The following is a 19,516-nucleotide window of genomic DNA, read 5'->3' as shown; positions in this document are numbered from 1 at the left end:
AAAAAACTGGAAGACACCAGGATGCTATCCCTCTGTTATAACAGTGCTTGTTCTGTTCTTCACATCTTTCGGTCCTCAAAAGCTGAGCAATATGGTCAGCTTTCCTGATGTTAGATTGCATCACTTCAATTGCAAAATGTGTGTTTGGGGGAGATGGATAAAAATATATATTGGAGTTCATTTAAATGCTCACTCATCCAGCTCTGCTGCAGTGATATAGCCAATGACCCTTGCAAATCTGCTCATTGTATAGTTTGGATTCTTCACACTGATATTGCAGAAACCACACATTATCATAAGCATAAAACTTGAGAACTCTGCTGAATTAGATTAGGAGTCCATCAGTAACCTTTTCTAGCACCTAAGGAAGTCCCTGAGGTTTCTACATGAGTATCAGATGAGGGACTATAGCCTTATTATTCCACTCTAACTGCCTTAGAGCTCTTCCAGACAGGCCCTATATCCCAGGATCTGATCCCAGGTTTTCTGTTTATCCTAAGGGCTGAGAAGGGCGGTATACAAATATAGTAAATAAATAAATAAAATAAATTATCCCTGATTACCTGGCACTGTGGACTCATATAATCAAGTTTAAAGACGAAAACTTGGGATCAGATCCTGGGATATAAGGCCTGTCTGGAAGGGCCCTGAGTTTTGTGTTTAGACTTGGGTCCCACCTTCAAGATATTTCATTATGTATGTATATGCAAATGTGGGTATTTAAAAACTGGGAAAAATCTGGGATAAATGGTCTGCCTGGAAGGGCCCTTAGTTTCATCTCATGCTTTGGGATTGGCGATTAAGGGAGGAGCATTTCACAGTCTCGGCCAGGGAGTTCTAGCACCACAACAATTTACAAACCCCAGAATTCCACAGAATAGAACCATAGCAGTTCAAGTAAAATAATAACACTATGATTCTGAAATGTTAATGGGCCCTAGGAATCACAGGCTCAGATTGGATTTGAATCCAGTTCTGGTTCCTATTGATCCTCATTGTTGTAGTGCTGTTCAAACATTTTTATTAAATGTTCAGTAACACATACAGCCTCATCAGACAGGGCGAATTTAGCATCCTAGGATACTTTCACCCAGTCTATAGGATGGAGCCCTATGCCAGACATTACACGACATCGTATGACTTTTGGCAGGCCCCACTCCCAACCAGGGTGAAAGCATCGCTGGACACTTTCACCCCAACACAGGAGGCTTCCTGCATTGTGCTGACTCCATGTGGTAGGGAAAGTGTCATTGAGAGGGAGCTGCTCGTGGGGTGATATATTTACCCTGCAGCCCTTCTCTTTCCTCCTGGATATCAGGTAAAGCAATACATTTTGCCTGGCCTTTATGATGAAGTCCTTCAGAAGGAACAGCAACAACAACAAGCAAGCAAACTTCAAGTTCATCCTCATTTCCCTTCTAGTACACATTGCTGTTTTCTGAAGTGAGAAGCCTCTTCTCGACATAAAGAACCTTCATTTTCTTTTCTTTTCTTTTTTTTAAAAAAATCTTTGTTGAAGATTTTATTTAAAATCATTTAAAATTCTTAAGGCAAGGGGAACAGCAATGAAACAAAACAAAACAAAAGGAAAAAAAGTATTTTGACTCCTGGGTATCTTCCTAAAGGTTTCCTCTTTTCCCTCATTCTCTCTCTTTCTTTTTTTCCCCCTCTCCCATCTTCCTTTCCTCTTTCAGTCCTGGTATATATTCCTTTCCTCCTTAAATCAATATTTTCTTTTTATCTCTTTTAAAATATTCTGCGACTTGGTTCCAATCAGTTTCTTTCCTAGGGTTTTCTTTATTTTTGGAGATCAGGAATGTAAGTTTTTATCCATATTTCATATGTCTTGAATTTTGTATTTGTGAGGGAGGAGCCAAGAAGGAGGAATAGTGGTGTTTGGCCTTCATTAAGGATAGGGGAAAGTGCATCATGAGGACAACTGTAAACAGGTTAAATGGTCACTCTTTGAAGGCACATCGAAAGAGTCAAGTTTTTAGATCTTTCTTAAAGGCTGCTAGGGTGGAGGCTTGCCTAATCTCAGCAGGTAGCGAGTTCCAAAGCCGGGGAGCCACAGTGGAGAAGGCTCTCTCCCTCATTCCCACAAGTCGTGCCTGTGATAGAGGAAGGGGTGAAAGGAGAGCCTCTCCAGAAGATTGAAGAGATTGTGCAGGTTTGTGGTAGCGGATGAGGTCACAGAGGTAGGTGGGTCCCAAACCATTCAGGGCTTTAACCCGCATCTTGAATTGGGACTGGAAGATGAATGGCAGCCAATGGAACTCCTTGAATAGGGGGGTTGATCGCTCCCTGTAATTCACCCCAGTTAGTAATCTGGCTGTCAAACATTGGACCAATTGGAGTTTCCGGGCCATCTTCAAGGGAAGCCCCACATAGAGTGCATTGCAATAGCCCAGTCTAGAGGTAACTAAGGCGTGGTCAAGTCAGCTGGTGCACAAGTTTTAATTGTGCAAAGGCCCTCCCAGCCACCACTGACACCTGCGCATCAAGCATCAGCGCTGAGTCCAGGAGGACCTGTGTCTTCAGGGGGAGTGTAATCCCGTCAAGCACAACGTTGTCACCCTATACCCCGGTCAGACGTACAACTGACCTGGAGGGCCTCTGTCTTGTTGAGATTGATCTTCAGCTTGTCCGCCCTCATCCAGATCGACACAGCAACCAGGCACTGGTCTAATATCCGAGGGGCTTCCTTGGATTCCGGTGGAAAAGAGTAGTAGAGTTGGGTGTCATCCGCGTAGAGATGGCACCCAACTCCAAAACTCCGGATGAAGTCTCCCAGCGGTTTCATCTAGATGTCATCTTTCTCTTTAGTTAGTTTACTATAATACTAATAGATTTTTTTGAGTGGGTAATATGATATCCACAGTGTTCGTAATACACACAAACGAGAACAAAAGAACACAGATACTTACAATCACAGCAATACGTGGATTCAAATGTTTCAGTGCAGCAGCGGAGCCTGCTAACAATCCACACTGAGCCCCTGCTGGGAGTATCACTGCATCCAGTTTTGGCACTTGCTCATAGATTTCCAGTCCCGTGGTCCCCAAGCCTGACAAATAGATGGCACTGTCCTGTCTGCAAAAGCAAGCAGAAAGACACAAATAAGATTTGCTCATCAGCAAGACACATGAATTATATTTTTCTAAAATATATTACAAGTTAAGCAATGTGTGCATGCTGTCAATTTTTTAAGGCTATGAAACATCTTAAATATTTGATGCATTTTTTCATACTAGGGAAATATCAGTATCATTTATATTTTTGTATATTTTGTTGATGAGTGAAAAAGTGGGGCAATGATATATGCTACTGCCAACTCTCAATATACACAGAAAACACTGGAATGACACCCGTATTCGAAAATTAAGTACTGGTTCCTCTTTTATAACATTCTAGAGATACTCAATTTTAAAAATAGAACTCTTATTGCTTACACTGATAGGTTCTCAGTATGTGAATTAGTCAGTGAAGGGGCTAACAACATTAAAAATGAAATATCATATCTCATATTGTTTTCCATTATTGTGGGGGAATAGATTACTTTACTTTTTAAAAAAATTAAAAAGTAAAGTAATATATTATTACTTTAATATTATTTAGATAATGACTCGGATTCTAATCTCTGCAGGGTGGGGTTCTCATCCTCAAAGAAATCACACATTGTGAGTTATTACTTTACCAGGTCAACCTTCCAAACCTTCAGCGGGGTCAACTTCAAAAAAGTTCTCTCCCATCCTGGATTATGACAACATTATATTGATGGCTATGGGGCTATTTCCTGGAGACATGTGGTATCTGTATTCAGTCCTCTCATAGCTCATAATATGATGTGTTATTTTTATAATGGAGCCAAAAAAAACCCTGAAATTCAGGGAAACTACTTAGAAGTCAGTCATATTTTATAAGATGCAGCTAGTAATTATTTTATTCTGGATGCCTCCATGATACAGTGAAGCATTAACTGTGTTCCATCTGCATTATATCAACATGATCCTTTATTTCCATTTTCCTATTCCTTTGTGGTGAATTGAGCTCACAGGACGTCAATACTTTCTGCTTCACCTAGTTCTCTATATCTACACTGATAATCGTTAACTCTCTGGTCAATACAAGGCTTTATTGGATATTTTGTTCAGACATTAGCTTTTTTCATACTTTACTAATTTTTCATATAGCTTATTCAAACTTTTCAAGTTCTCATTCTGTACAGCAGCTGATAGACTTGTTACACTAACCTGAATGAAGACCACCAGAGAATGACCATCAGCAACAAAAAAATCAATTTATTCCTCTGCCACTTTAGCCATTTTTAATTTATACCACTTCATATTAGTCTCCAAGGGGTCCTACAAAATCTTCAGCATTTCTCCTCCCAAATTTCAAATCCATTTCAACTGCGTCACTGGTTATGTCAAATCAGGTAAAGAATAGTAGTCGAACAATTCTGTTAATCTCCTGTGATCGGTTTTCATCTCTACTTGTTGAACAGCTCTCTCTTTTTAAAACAGCAATTTAATACAGAGTTCTAAAGACTTTCTTGCATAAAACATATAAGATATAATGGTGACTCTATGTAACATGATGGCAGTGGTGCAGCGGGTTAAACTGCTAAGCTAGAGAACATGCTGACCGGAAAGTCAGGGATTTGAATCCACGGGATCGAGTGAGCTCCTGTTGTTAGTCTGAGCTTCTGCCAACCTAGCAGTTCGAAAACATTCATATGTGAGTAGATCAATAGGTACCCCTTCTGCAGGAAGGTAATGGCACTCCATGCAATCATGCCGGCCACATGAGGCGTATACGGACAATGCCAGCTCTTCTGCTTAGAAATGGAGATGAACACCACCCCCCAGAGGCAGACACAACTAAATGCTATGTCAAGGGGAAACCTTTAGCTTTATCCCATTCCAATGTTTTCACATTTCCAGTCCTTCTTCCCACACCTTTCCCATGCCAGTCTTTTCACTTTTTCTTATTCATATACACACAGTACTTCCCCCAAAATGTATAGTTTAAATAAACTATGGTGATTATTGGAAGGATACGTGAGCACATTCACACTGAAAGACGTCATGTGGCCGGCATGACTACATGGAGCACCATTACCTTCCCGCCAAAGTGGTACCTATTGGTCTACTTTGCTTGTTTTCTGACTGCTAGGTTGGCAGAAGCTGGGGCTAACAGCAAGAGCTCACCCCATTCTCTGGATTTGAACTTCCAATCTTTCGGTCAGCAAGTTCAGCAGCTCAGCAGTTTAACCCACAGTGCCACCAAGTTTGGAATGGGAAGGGGTAGTTGAAATGACCAAAATAGTTTACGTTTTTATTTACTCTGTTCAGAGCCCAAATCTGGTACCTTCACCGCTAATCTGGAGGACATTACTGTGAGGAAATTTTCAGGCAGCCTCTTAACTGGTAAAACAATTTCAATAAGTAGATCATGGAAAAACACAATGAAACAAGAGTCTAAAGTGGGAATGGCTATATCAAGTTGGAAAATTAGGAACTATTTATAAAATCATGAAGTATGACAGATCAGTGGAATTTTTGTACAAAATGGCATTTGGAAACTGTTTAATCCATTTTCTTCATCAAATAGATAAACCATGTCAAGGTTTGGATATTTATCACTTAAAGTTCATGGTTTGCTGAAGGAAAATATTATTAAATTCCAAGGCATGGAAAAAAAACTCTGATTGTTATTGTGACGAATGCATGTGTTACATTTTCCACTTGAAAAATCCAGAACCAAAACAACTTTTCTCTATCTACGTAGGGAAAAAAGGCATAAGATCATTCACATACTATTAAAGCTTTGCTTTATGTCCCCAGAAGTCTATGGTCTCTTCATGCTAAGATGATGATGTGTGGAAGCAGAAAGCACAATTCAAGCTAATGGTGATTTTGTGCAATATTCAATAAAAACAAGGGTTAAAATGTCCACTTACTCTTCGAGGTACAGATAACCATTTTCTTGCGCTAGCCTCCTAGCATGGAGCTGGGAATCTCTTGTTGTAGAGCCATAGGAAATGACCATGGCCCCGTATTCGCGACACATTTTAACTCTAGCTGGCAAGGTATTGGTGGACATGATGACAAACACAGGAATCTGATGCTCCGAGGCATGGTATGCTACCGCCATGGAAAAATTATTGTCCGAAGCAACAATTACACCTTTTCTTTGCTGATCCTGCAAGACACGAATGACCAAAATACAATATATTAGTTTAATAAATTAATACATTGGATGGTACTTTGAGGACAAGGCCAATTCGTAAAATGGGCCTACAGCTACCACTCCTTCCATAGATCCTTTTTGTCTCTGGGTTGGTAAGTGTAGAACAAAATCTACCCCTAAATATACAGGTCTGAGTTGAAGACTGTAAGCTGCTGATTCATGTGAGCAGGCATGTAGCTTGAGAGGCTTCACCCCCCCCCCCGAAATTGTCAGGGTGGTCCACGAGAAGGCCTTACTGGTACATTATTTAAACTGTTACGTTTATTCATATCATGATCTGATCACCATGCTAAATATATCTCATATGCATGGGGCTACTGGGATAATGATACAAAAGGTTTGCTAGGGTAGATCCTCAGCCCCCCTTGAATCAAACTCAGCCCTCCCCCCCCCCCCGAATCAAACTCAGCACCCCCAAATCAAAATCCTGCCTACGGGCCTGCATGTGAGAGAATCATAAAAGAAAAAAAGGAAGGAAGGAAGGAAGGAAGAAAGAAAGACCAAATGAAAAACCTTAAAGTTGCATTTAATGGGGCTGTTCACAGCATGACATGTCAATCACTGTGGGATCCTACACCTCCACACCATTTTGGCCCATTATATGAAAAAATCTTTTGCACAGAAAGCAATGCTTTCTGTACAGTTTTTTCCTGGATTTTCATTGACCCATAACAAGATCATCATACACACACACATACACAAATATAAATGATATATCATATAGGATAATAATATTTTTGAGCTGTACATGATGCTAATCACGGTTCTGGCCCTGCTTACCTGTCCGAACATATCTCTCCTTACGAACCCTCTAGGAATTTAAGATCTTCTGGGGAGGCCCTGCTCTCGGCCCTGCCATCTTCACAGGCTCGATTGGCGGGGATGAGGGATAGGGCCTTCTCAGCGGTGGCCCCTCGGTTGTGGAATGCCCTCCCCAGGGACATTAGATCAGCCCCCACCCTCTTAACGTTTCTCAAAAAAAGTTAAAACCTGGCTATATGAGCAGGCCTTCCCAAACGCAGTGTAGCTATGAAATTCTGATCTCGGAACAGTTGGACAATGTGACTGGATAATGACTGATTAATGAAATGCGGAGGACTTATGGTTTTTTATTATGTTTATTGATGTTAATTGTAATGAATTTTTAAATCTATGTTAAATGTTTTTAATGTTTCAACTATTTTTGTACTGTTGTGGGCATTGAACTGTGCCATTTTGTAAACTGCCATGAGTCGCCCTTGAGCTGAGAATGGCGGTATAGAAGCGTAGTAAACTAAATAAAAAAAATAATAATAATATATGAATATAATCATTAGTATAGTCTATAACTATAAAGAGATGCTTTCAGGATATGTTTTGCTGAACAGATTCTGTCTGATCTTGGGAGCTTAGTGAGGTCAGCCCTGACCAGTATTTTATTTATTCATTTACTGTATTTATACCCCACCCTTCTCACCTCGAAAGCGACTCAGTGTGGCCTTACAATAGGCAATTATTCAATGCCACATAAAACAGACATATAATAAAAATAAACATATACATTAAAATATAAAATTAAAAAAACATACAAAAATTAAAATCAATTGTTAAAAAAAACACACCATCTGAAATCTGTACATGAATCAAAGATTATATAAGGTCTTATAGGCTACATTTCAGAGGAAGGAATAGCCAAACTATATCTGAATATTATTTGCCTAAGAAAACACTATGGAATTCATGGGATCACTATAAGGCAGCAGAGAACGTGAAAGTACATCGTTTCATACACTTGACCTATGAAGAATTCAAGAGGTACATTAAAATTGGTGAACTAATAGTCCTTAGTTCATGCACAATCTTAATATTTATTATCCTAATATTTTCTTGGCAAGATTTATTCAAAGGATGTCTGTCAATGGCTTTCCTTAAGGCTGGAGAGAATGTGACTTGTCCCATGTCATACAATGGGTTTTCATGGCTGAGCAAGGATTATAACCCCGGTCCCTTGCAGTCTAACTCCAATGCTCAACCCATTGGATCATTTTGGTTATCTTCTTCATTAGGACACACATTTCCAGTTTCTACTCAAGTCCTGAAGAATCTACCTGAATGGTTCAGAGCATGGCAGTGGAGCTTTACTTGTGGAAATCCTGCTGAACTGTAAAGTATCAGGAGGCACTGAAAATCTCATTCTGAGTTTTGACAATGTCATGGCAAAGTGACAAATCTGGGGATGATGTTAGGGATCATCACTCAGGCCAGTTATCTCATGCATTTGATATAAAATTTAGCAAACAGCCAGTTCTCTCTCTGGTGCTGAAATTTTGCTCCACTCGTGTTCTCACCTGTTGTAAAGACATTAGAAGGTAAAGCACACCCCGTTCTTTCACAGATCCGGTGTATTGAAGGTACTCTTTTTTAAGATATATGTCCACTCCATACTGCTTTGAAAGCCTAGAATACTGAAAACAATGGGATGGTACTGAGTTATACTGTTCAGCCCATTATACACAACACTTACACTAAATACATAATCTGCAGTTGAAAGGAAAAGAGAAATGACCAGAAGATCAACAAATCCATCAGTTTAGCAATATTCATTCTACCCTGCTTCTGCATTTGACTGTCTTTTAAAACTTCAGGAAAATTTACAATATTTTAGAACAACAATTTAAAACAATTATATACACACACACACACACCTAATTTAGCCAAAACACTAGACACATTTGGTAACATACATACATACATGTTACCAGATGTGTCTAGTGTTTTGGCTAAATTAGGTATCTAGGAGACACATCTATATAAATAAAAATGCAACGTTCGTTTGTGGGATTAACAGAACTCAAAAACCACTGGACGAATTGACACCAAATTTGAACACAAGACACCTAACAACCCAATGTATGTCCTTCACTCAGAAAAAAAATATTTTGTCATTTGGGAGTTGTAGTTTCTGGGATTCATAGTTCACCTACAATCAAAAATCATTCTGAACCCCACCAACAATGAAATTGAACCGAACTTGGCACACAGTTCTTCCATGACCAACAGAAAATACTGGAAGGGTTTGGAGGCTAGTGTCCTTTGGTTTTGGAGTTGTAGTTCACCTACATCCAGAGATCACTGTGGACTCAAACAATGATGGATCTGGACCAAACTACAAGGATACTCAATATGCCCAAATGTAAACACTGGTGGAGTTTGGGGAAAATAGAATCTTGACATTTAGGAGTTGTAGTTGCTGGGATTTATAGTTCACCTACAATCAAGAGCATTCTGAACCCCACCAATGATAGAACTGGGCCAAACCTCCCACACAGAACCCCCATGTGGACCACAGCAATGCGTGGCAGGGGACAGCTAGTATTCAATAATTTCAGCTCTTAAACAATGAAAGATGTATGTTGGCTCACGTCTTCTACAGATCAAGAAATATTTAGAAAATTTTATAAGTTCAGGCTCAAACTGTTTTTAAAGATTCTGGGAGCAGTTCCACACTTAACTTTAAACCCAACGGCATCCTGGTTAAAGCCCACACACCATCTTTGAACACCCACAATTTCTTGGGGGTATGTGTGTTCAGATGCCCTCCCAGAACCTTCCCAGAGGACAAGGAGACACTCACACCCCCTCCTCAAAACCCCTTAAAATGGGGAAGAAGGAATATTGTTCCTGGCTCCCCCTTCTCCTGGTGTGTCATTGCAGCAGTTTAATGGTGGCTGAATACATTATTTTACCCACCCACCCACCCCCATTATTGAGGGGTTTTGAAGGGGAGGTGCAAGCTCTCTTGGGTGTTCCAGGCTGATTTCATCCAGAAAACACAAGAGAGCTATATGGACGGCCCCCTCTGAACTCGCAGAACTTCCAAGGGGGCAATCCAGACAGCGACCATACCGGGTTCGACCCGGGTCTTTCAGGAAGGTCTGGGTCTTTCCATTATCAAAGTACTTTGGGACAAAGCAGGGTTTTCCTGCTTTGCCCTGAATGCATTTGTTTTTATGTGGGGCATCATTTGTATGCCCCATGCAAAAATCCTAGTGGGCATGTGTTTTAGGCTCTGTCTGGATGTGCTTATACATCTTTCCTTCTCTTAGTTATGAATTGACCTAAAAGATTCTGCAGCTTTTTGCCTCTGGTCAAAACAATACTATAATATTTTCTCAGCCAATATTCACTGTGAAACAAATACCATACCATACAAGGTGTTTTCTGCACTCCACACTGAATTTTGAAAGCTGCCGCGCTGATATCTTCAAATCTAATAGATTTATTGTAGTCCGGTTGGCTAATCCTATCTGGGCGGATGACTGAGTCCCTTAGCAATTCTTCATTACGACCAATTATCTTCATTTCCCACGTCTTCACTCCCCCATTTAGGGAATCTTCCTCGCCAAAATCTTTCAGTCTCTCTGGGTTGATAGAAGGTGGCTGTTGACCAATGTGACCATTTCTGACAGGCCCATCTTTAGAGCAATGGCGTTCACAGTGTGGAGGAGCATCTAGTTTCCTTACTTTGCTCTCATCCCTAAAAAGAAAAAAAAGAGAGCTAGAGTGATGTTATGACCCAAAATTAGCATGAGAAAGAGAGGGGGAATTGACTCTGTACCTAGATTTCACCTGCAGAGTGAGCTTCCATCTATTGTGTAGCTTGCTGTCGACCTTTGCAGCCCGAAAGACATTTGCATCTGTCAAGTAGGAAATTTAGGTACCGCTTATGTGGAGAGGCTAATTTAACTAATTTACTATGCCATAAAATCTCCAGCAAGCAAGCAAAAGAATGAGGAAGTACTCCATCAGTGTCACAAATGGTCGGTGAAGTGACAGCTCCCCTGGTGGCCAGAATACCCTCATGAAAGCTGAAAAGTTAAATAGCCTCTGTGTCTCTGTCTATATATGTTGTGTGCCTATGGCATTAAATGTTTGCCATGCATATGTACATTGTAATCCACCCTGAGTCCCCTGCGAGGTGAGAAGGGTGGAATATAAATACTGTAAATAAATAAATAAATAAATAAATAAATAAATAGAAGGCGACTGTTGACCAATTTGATCAATGCCATATTTATTTATTTATTTATTTATTTTAATGTATTGCATTCGACAATACATTAAAATAAATAAATAAATAAATATGACAGCAATATGATTTCCATGGCTACAATAAGTAAACCACACCAGAGAATGCACATTTAAGAGTTAATTATTATTTTGCAGTATTTGAGCTATGTAGCAGCACAGATCATTCATTGTGGGGAGTGATGCATTTCAGTGGGGTCTACAATACTGCTATTTAATGCAGTGGTTCATGAACTGTTGGTAGTTCCTGAGGGAGTTTCCAGGAAAGATAGGAAAAAATGAAGCTAATGGGAAAAAATATAGTACCTGCAGTGTATCAAACAGCTTGGGAATCAGAGGCCTGTTAACTCCATAGAAACAAATATTGGGGTTCTGTTCAAGAATGAACTAGTTACCAGAGGCATGAAGCTTGTATAGTACAGCAATCCTTGGGATCAGGGCTCATCTCCGTAGTCGAATGCACACTTTGCTTTTGTAAAATTCCAATTCTGATGCCAAGTCATATTTAAAATAGGCATGAGGTCTCAACAGTGGAAATGGGAACACTCTCAGACAAGTGCCAGAGGTCCACTTGCATCTGAACTACAAAAATACTGAGCTAGACGAATCAAGTCAGAAAGAGCTTGAAAGGAGTTTAGATAAGTACTGTCCACATGCTCCTGCTGGCTGGGGGAATCTGATCTCTATAGCACAAAAGAACCATAGCCTGAATCAATATATGGTAGCACCAAATACGAGGGGTATTTTTAAAGTAAGGTCCATTTTGTTGTAGACACTAGTAGTTCGCGCGCATACCGCAACGAGCGCATGTGTTGTGTACCGACATGCCTCGGGAACAACTGTGTTCAGTTTCCGCTCTGTAGCTAACCTGTACGGTTCTGTTCTGTGCTTTAAAAATGTTTAAGACTATCAACTCACCCTCCGCATGTGAGATTTGCTCAGTGATACGGTTTTTGTCAGCAAGGAACCTGCCTGCTGCAGAAATTCATCGACAAATTTGTGAAGTGTACGGTGATACTGTTATGAGTGAAAGCAAAGTGCGTAAGTGGGTACGACAATTCAAAGATGGCCGTGACAACGTCCATGATGAGGACCGCTCCGATCGCCCTTCTTTGATTATAGATGATTTGGTGGCTTCAGTTGAAGTAAGGATTCGTAAAGAGGGTATTTTAAAATTGGTTCAGAGATATGATAAGTGTTTGAACAAACTTGGCAACTATGTCAAAAAATAGAGTGAAGTATGTACTTTCTGAAAATAAATTTACTTTTTTGAAATAAACTTTCATTGTGTACTTATGTTCCAACGGACCTTACTTAAAAAATACCCCTCGTATATTAATGTGTGTTTGAAGGGAAGAGAGGTTTGTGGTTATTCAGACAAGCCACAAAACTGATAGTTATTAATGATATCCAAGCCACTGTTAGAATGTTCCATCACAATTAATCAAAGCATGACAAAGATTTGATATCTCCCACAATGATGTTTATAGCATTCACTATCAGCATTATCAACAATAGAGGGCAGTGTGGTGATTTTCGTATGCCCCATCTGGTCTTCCCAACAGTGGTTAGAAATCCTAGCTGGTTCTCTCATGTTGCTGTCAACTTTGACATAAAGATGTGGATAAGCGTGATCTACCTACTTTCCAAAACAGAATGAGTCCATAAATGCAGCTTTGTTAATCTATTGCAGAAAAATCAGCATTCAGCACTCAAATACACATACCGCATCCCCACCCAGTCTGGCTCTGAAATGTATAATAAGTAATTAAGTTTGACATGACATTAACTGTTTTGGTCCAATGCTATGGAATCCTGGGATCTGTAGTTTGCTGAGGGACCACCACTCTTTGGCAAGGAAGGCTAAAGACATTGTAAAACTACAACTCCCACAATTCCATAGCACTGAGTCATGACAGTTAAAGTGATGTCAGAGAGTATTAATTCCACAATGTAGTTGCACTCACAGATGCACTTCAAATTAAAAGGCGGAAAATTCAACAAATTGCCAAAGGGCCAACATAATTTTGTGTAGAAGGAAAATTTATTCAAGCAGACTAAATAAAGATGGGAGCTGTGCTGTCACGCGCTGGGCCTGTGAAAGAGTCTGTAGACAGGACATGTTTTCTGAATGCCCAATGGGATGCTGGGGGTGCCTCGGCCAGGAGGCCTTTCGGATTTCCCCACACAAAGTTCTTTTAAAGACTTAGAAAGTTCAACAAAGTTTTTATTGTTGCTTAAATCTTCACTAAATCAAACAAATATTTCAAGGCTTTGAATCAACTGGTGGCTTGCTTAAACCTTATCCACAAGGGACAGGCAACTTTCTTCATAAACTGTTTCTTCCTTCTACAAGGAAAATCTTTGACCCCTCCCTGGGCAATCTGGCTTAAGCTCTGCTGGCGTGGGCCCCTAAACCCGGTCCAAATTGCTTTATGGCTGCCGCAAGTGGTCCTTACCAAACAGAGTCCTTTAGTAGATTTCCAAGAGGAGAGAAGGCTTTCAATTGCCAGCGAAGGCTGGCTGTAAAACTGTGGAGCTGTATTTCTCCAGCAAAGAGCTGGCTGTAGAGTTGTGGAACTAAATTCCCCAACAACGACTATGCTGTAGTTGTCTGTAGAGCTGTGGGACTGGATCCCCCCAGCAAAGCTGTAAAAGATGAAGCTTTCTACAGGTGGAACTGATTCACGTCCTGTACGAAAGGCTTCTCTGTGTGAACTGAACTAAGGTCCCCCTTTTCCCTCCTTAACCCAGAAAAAGGGGCGGAACTAAAGAACATAATGATAATTGATGGGTCATTGGCCCTATGAATGCAAACCAAGGGAAGCCACCTTATTGCAAAATGCATGGAACTTTGGAATACATGCAAACACTCGATAGAAAGGAAAAGAAGTTGGAGCTCCTGGTACAACCGTACCAGCACAGGAGCTACATTCATTACAGACATAGTTTGCAGCTCTGATGATTTCTTTTTTATTCTTTCAGCCCCACAAAAGCAGCACAAGTGAGTAAGATTATCCCTGGCCAGCCTTGCTTGTGTCTAGTTGCATTGTTATGATCAAAGATAGGAAATAAACAAGCTGCCATTATTACACTATCATCTTTGTGAGGGGAAAAGATTAGACATATTTATTTAATCCATTTTAATTCAGTGGAATGCGTAAAACATGCAATGTGAATTTAAAACCTACTTTTTGACAAATAGCTTCTTTGCATGGCTGGGGAGAAAAAATATAGAAAAGTCATATGGATACATTATAAAGGTAAAGAAAAAGAGAAGAATAGAACATGAACACTAAAAATTATTTCCTTGAGAAGAATGTAGTAGAATCTTCTTAAAAAAAAAAATTCAGGAAGACCTAGTATGGCGCCTTTGCTCCAGAAACCCTGTAACTCAATCATGGGCAAACTTCAGCCCTCCGGGTGTTTTTGACTTCAACTCCGACAATTCCTACCAACTGTTAGGAATTGTCGGAGTTGAAGTCCAAAACTCCTGGAGGGCCAAAGTTTGCCCATGCCTGCTGTAATTCTTTCTTTTAACCATAACCAGAAAATGGATATTTTACACACCTTATTTAACAGTATGTGTTTCCATATTCAATGCCCTTTCATCATGTATACTCATAAATTCTAGGGGTGTGCAATTTTTTCATTAGTTGTCGTAAGTCACATCAAATTCATTATTCATACTTACAACACAATATCTGACATGTGGGTGTGTCCAACACCAAAAACTTAAGAATCAAATCTTACCCAATACTTTTTTGTTTTACTTTTGTAAATCTCAGAAGTCTCCCAAAGTCTGTTTCATTTTCAGAGCAAGAAAGCAAAGCAAAGCCAAAAAGGTTGCCTTTCTTCTTTAAATTAATGGCCTCTCACCATTAGGAGAGGTCACGAAGAGTCGGAGACGACTGAACGAATGAACAACAACACCATTAGGAGAAGGAAGCAGCAGGGAGAAAGCAGAGTTTGGTGGGAAAGAGACCGAGAAAGCACAATTCTGGGAAATCTAGTTTGGGAAGCCAAGGAGCCTTACACCAGAGAATTCAAAAGCTCCTGCCCTAAACTACAATTCCCAGAATTCCACTCAGCATCAGAAAGCCCTAATCAGGATCGGGAAGAGATGTGTCCCTCCATAACAGCAACCAGCCAGAGTTCTAACTAACTGCTGAATCTGCAAAGAGGAGGACTGACTGATTCTTCTAGTAAGTAAATCTCTGTTCTGGGTTGGGAAGAAATCCCTAAATGGAAGTTCTATTAGTTAGTGTGAGATACATTCAATGAGATTGCTGTTGTGTCTTTTAAAAAAATCTTTTGTTAAAACTTTAAAAAAAAAATCCCTAAAATCAGTAGATGTATGAATATTTCTGAAACTTGGTGGAATGATCCCATGTTATCTTGTGTCATTGTACAGAAAATTCAAGGAGATGGCTCTTGTAGGGGTTTTTGCATTTTGTTTATAAGAACTTTGAAAATTCCCCAGAACTCCGTGGATAAGGGAAACATTCTGAAACTTGATGGGCTAACAGTGGCAAATGTGTTCTACCATTGTAGCAAGTTTCATCCCAATAGCTATAAAAATGAAGGAGGAAGGAGTTCCTGAACTTTTCCCACTTGCACAATTAGTATAACAAAAAAGTAATGAAATTTCGTTACTCTCATTATATTTTCACTAACAATACTTTAGAAACACTTTCAAAATATGGAGCCCCCAGTGGCGCAGTGGGTTAAACCCAGGTTCGAATCCAGGGAGAGGGGAAAAGCTCCCTCTATCAACTCCAGTTCTTCATGCAGGGACATGAGAGAAGCCTCCCACAAGAATGATAAAACATCAAATCATCCAGGCATCCCCTGGGCAACATCCTTGCAGACGGCCAATTCTCTCACACCAGAAGCGACTTGCAGTTTCTCAAATCACTCCTGACACGACCAAAAAAAAACAAAAACAACTTTCGAAATGAAATGTTGGTGCTCCCAATTTTGTCATGACTTTTGAAGCATTTTTTAAATCAATCACACAGCCCTAATAAATACCATATGTCCCATTCAGGAAGGACCTGCATTCTTTTAAAGAAAAATCAATGCATGTTTAATATCTTCCTCTTGATTCAGACTGAAGGATTACTGGAAGGTTGTTGTTCTGTGCTGTCAAGCCATTTCCAACTTATGGTGACCTTAAGATGAACCGACCACTGGGTTTTCTTAGCAAGATTTGTTCAGGGACTAGACCAAGGTCACCCAGTGGGTTTCCTCTCTTAAAGTCAGATTTTTTGTGAGCATTAATTGCTGCTTCATAGCATTTTTTAAAACAACAATACTAAGAAAATCTCAAGAAGCCCACAGAAAAATACCACAACTTCCTAGTACAGTTGCCCTACCTGGAGGAAACAAGTGTAGGAGACCATATACATCTCTAGAGCTACACTTTGCACACCTCTGTTCTTAATGAAACACTTTCTAATAGCAGGCTCAGTCCATTTTTATTTCTTACTATCCAGGCCTAAGAGATTAGTGAGTCATTTCCCCTTGAATAACCTCGCATGTCACTTTCAGTACCTATGTGATGTGTAATTACCAATTTCATCTCTTTTGAAAAACCAGGATAAGAGTGCTGTGTTTTATATTGACATTTTGACATACCTTTTGAAGCAATTTCTGACATCTTTTTGAAACTAGGTCTAACTGATTTTCCTTTTTAAAAATTGTATTAATTTTAAGAGCCACACATAAAGTTATTAATCATAAATAGTAGTACTGAAGTCAGCTGTACTGTGTCTCCTGGTAGTCGGAGAATGGGCTGTGTGTATATTATAGTAAGCATCAAAACCAGCCAAAATTATGAGGTCTAAATATTCAGGGAGCCTTGGTGAAGGTAGGTTACTAATGGGCACATGCTGTTCAGTCTTAACCACAGAAAAGAGCATTGCAGCTTAATGTACAGTATATGAAATGTTACATGGGTACTGTGCTAATTCTGCTTCAGGTTACTATGGAAAAAGCAACACAATCTATAGGATTTATGCAAGAGTAGCCTCCCATATAGTGCTTCCATCAACTGGGAAGATGGAAATTGGAGTTTCACTTTGGCATATGTCTATATACTGTCCTCATTGCTTTTGCAAGATGAGGTCTATGGCCTCAAGGGGAGGGGGACAAGAAAGTGTCGTGAACCTTCCACAAAGCTGCTTAATCTCAACTGATGACCCCAGACACTTCTATAATGCAATTAGCGTTAAACATAGTCCATAATCACCAGTCAAAATATACATGTAACAGGTTTGTAACAATAACTTCAAGGGCAACATTAGAAACAGTCCATGAGACAATATCTTCCGATATTTTCTTGCAAGGGCTTCGTAGATGTAAATTAAAAGAAAAAAAATCCAAATCACAGAAAGGGAAAGAAAGCATATATTCTTGTTCCAATCTGTAGCATACTAGCATAGTAAAATAAATGTATGAATCTTAACTGTTTGATGAGATATTCTACATTCTGAAAATAAGCAGTCTGACTTGAAATTCGGAGGAAAAAAGAGCAGAAAACACAGAGCTGATATTATTCTTACTATGATTCGTATTACGATTAGCATTATGATTATTACCTATAAAGTATGGCAATGCAATAAACAAAGACATGAAGCAATACTCCAACTACTACAGCATACGGAGGCAGGAAGGATCCAAGGGATGTGATGGCTACTGGTTTGGCCCCCGATACAAATCTAGAGCTGTCCATAATTCCTAAGTGGGAGGGGGGCAAGAGTCTAGGTCTACATCACATTGGCAACATTCTCCAACCTTTGCCAGAAAGGATCATATTCTTCCTCTTCTCGGATACGTTCTCTGGGAGTTCGGTTCCTTAAAGCCCTGGAGTAGAGAAATTGTGCAACAAAATTCATAGCAACTCCTTTGTGGTAAGTGAAACGCTGGAATTCCCAGACGTTGGGCTAAACTTGCCTCTCCAAAAACTTCCAAGACGGGCAGGAAGCTACATGAAATGCTCTTGTCTGGTGGATATGCTGCCACAAACTGTCCTCCCACTCAAGATGGGACAAAGAAATGACTTTGAGTATTGGCTGCTGCTATTTAAAGAGATTATTTTGCAGACCAACCTGTCCCTGTCAATTTGAGTCAGGGACTGGATTATACTTACTTGGCGTTTGGTTAGCTGGATGTTTAAAGCTTTAGACACTTAACACTGAACTAGAGAACATTGTCCCTTATATCATTGTTTATAATAAAGTGAAAACACAGAAAAGATAAAACAAACAAAACGATTAAAATTATGTAGCTCATCATATCAGCTGTGTGGATGCTGTCAAAGAAACTATTAGAAGTATGGCTACTACTCTTTCCCGCTGATGCATTGTTATGTTTCATATCTGTTTTCTCACATTTGCTGTACTGTATTTCTTTACATTTGCTTGAGTACCATTCTTTTGGAGAATGGTAGGGAAATGAATCCAATAAATAAGTAAAAATAGCAGACACATTGACCTCCCAAAGAGTTCAAAGTGCTGACCTTGGGCACGCAAGGAGTTTGAAGCAACGGGAATATGTGAAGGAGGGAATGAAGACCAGGAGGCAGAAAGACTGAGGAGCAGCTTCATAACAAGCAGATGCTCAAAGGTATTTATTTATCATGTCAGGAGCAAGCCAAACAGTTGTATTGCATTTTTAACAAACAAACAAACAAACAAAACACAATGTTTTCAAGCTTGGTAGTTGATTAAATGTCCTTTGACCAGTAGCTGGCCACTTGGAGTGCCTCCGATTTGCACATCACGACCGCTACGGACCTCCATGCCTCTGGTGTCCAAAGGTACATTGAACCAAAGAAAGTGAGCCTGCAACTTTTTCATTCTCATCTGGTGTAGCTGTTTGTTTTTATCTTCCCAAGTATGGAGGATGTAAAAGATGACAAAAGGAAATCAATTAACATCTACTGTAATTTGAAAGTTGAAGAACACAAAGGACAGGGTGGCCTAATAATTAGAGGCAGATTAAAGCGATGGCCTCCAGCGGCATATGTTGGAGAGATGCAATGGCAAACTTTTAGCTGTTCCTCCCAACAGCTAAAGGGAAGAAGGTCAAAAGCGGGAGCAATATACAAAATGATAGTGGAAGCAAAAGGAATAATGCTTAGAACAATATTACAAAAATGGAATAAGGAAAGGACATTTTCAGAGGAAAG

General features: G+C 39.8%; 1 protein-coding gene across 4 annotated transcripts in view; it reads right to left on the bottom strand.

Moving 5' to 3' along the window:
* The window catches only part of LOC132771279 (L-threonine ammonia-lyase-like), a 36,566-nt gene extending 18,163 nt beyond the window's left edge, over nt 1–18,403 (bottom strand). The window contains exons 1-6 of one of the 4 annotated variants that reach the window (XM_067466968.1): nt 18,121–18,403; nt 14,514–14,540; nt 10,441–10,771; nt 8,583–8,699; nt 5,966–6,207; nt 2,928–3,093 (exon numbers count right to left, since the gene is read on the bottom strand). In XM_067466968.1, coding sequence (XP_067323069.1) covers nt 2,928–3,093; nt 5,966–6,207; nt 8,583–8,699; nt 10,441–10,771; nt 14,514–14,540; nt 18,121–18,221 — 984 coding nt within the window. In that variant the 5' untranslated portion in view covers nt 18,222–18,403. The other 3 variants (XM_067466966.1, XM_067466969.1, XM_067466967.1) reach the window with 3 other exon arrangements.
* Between the last annotated feature and the right edge of the window lie 1,113 nt (nt 18,404–19,516).

The sequence above is a fragment of the Anolis sagrei genome, chromosome 3 (genome assembly GCF_037176765.1).
Source record: "Anolis sagrei isolate rAnoSag1 chromosome 3, rAnoSag1.mat, whole genome shotgun sequence".
In the NCBI taxonomy this organism is placed as follows: Eukaryota; Metazoa; Chordata; class Lepidosauria; order Squamata; family Dactyloidae; genus Anolis; species Anolis sagrei.
This window is presented reverse-complemented; position numbering and strand designations above follow the sequence as displayed.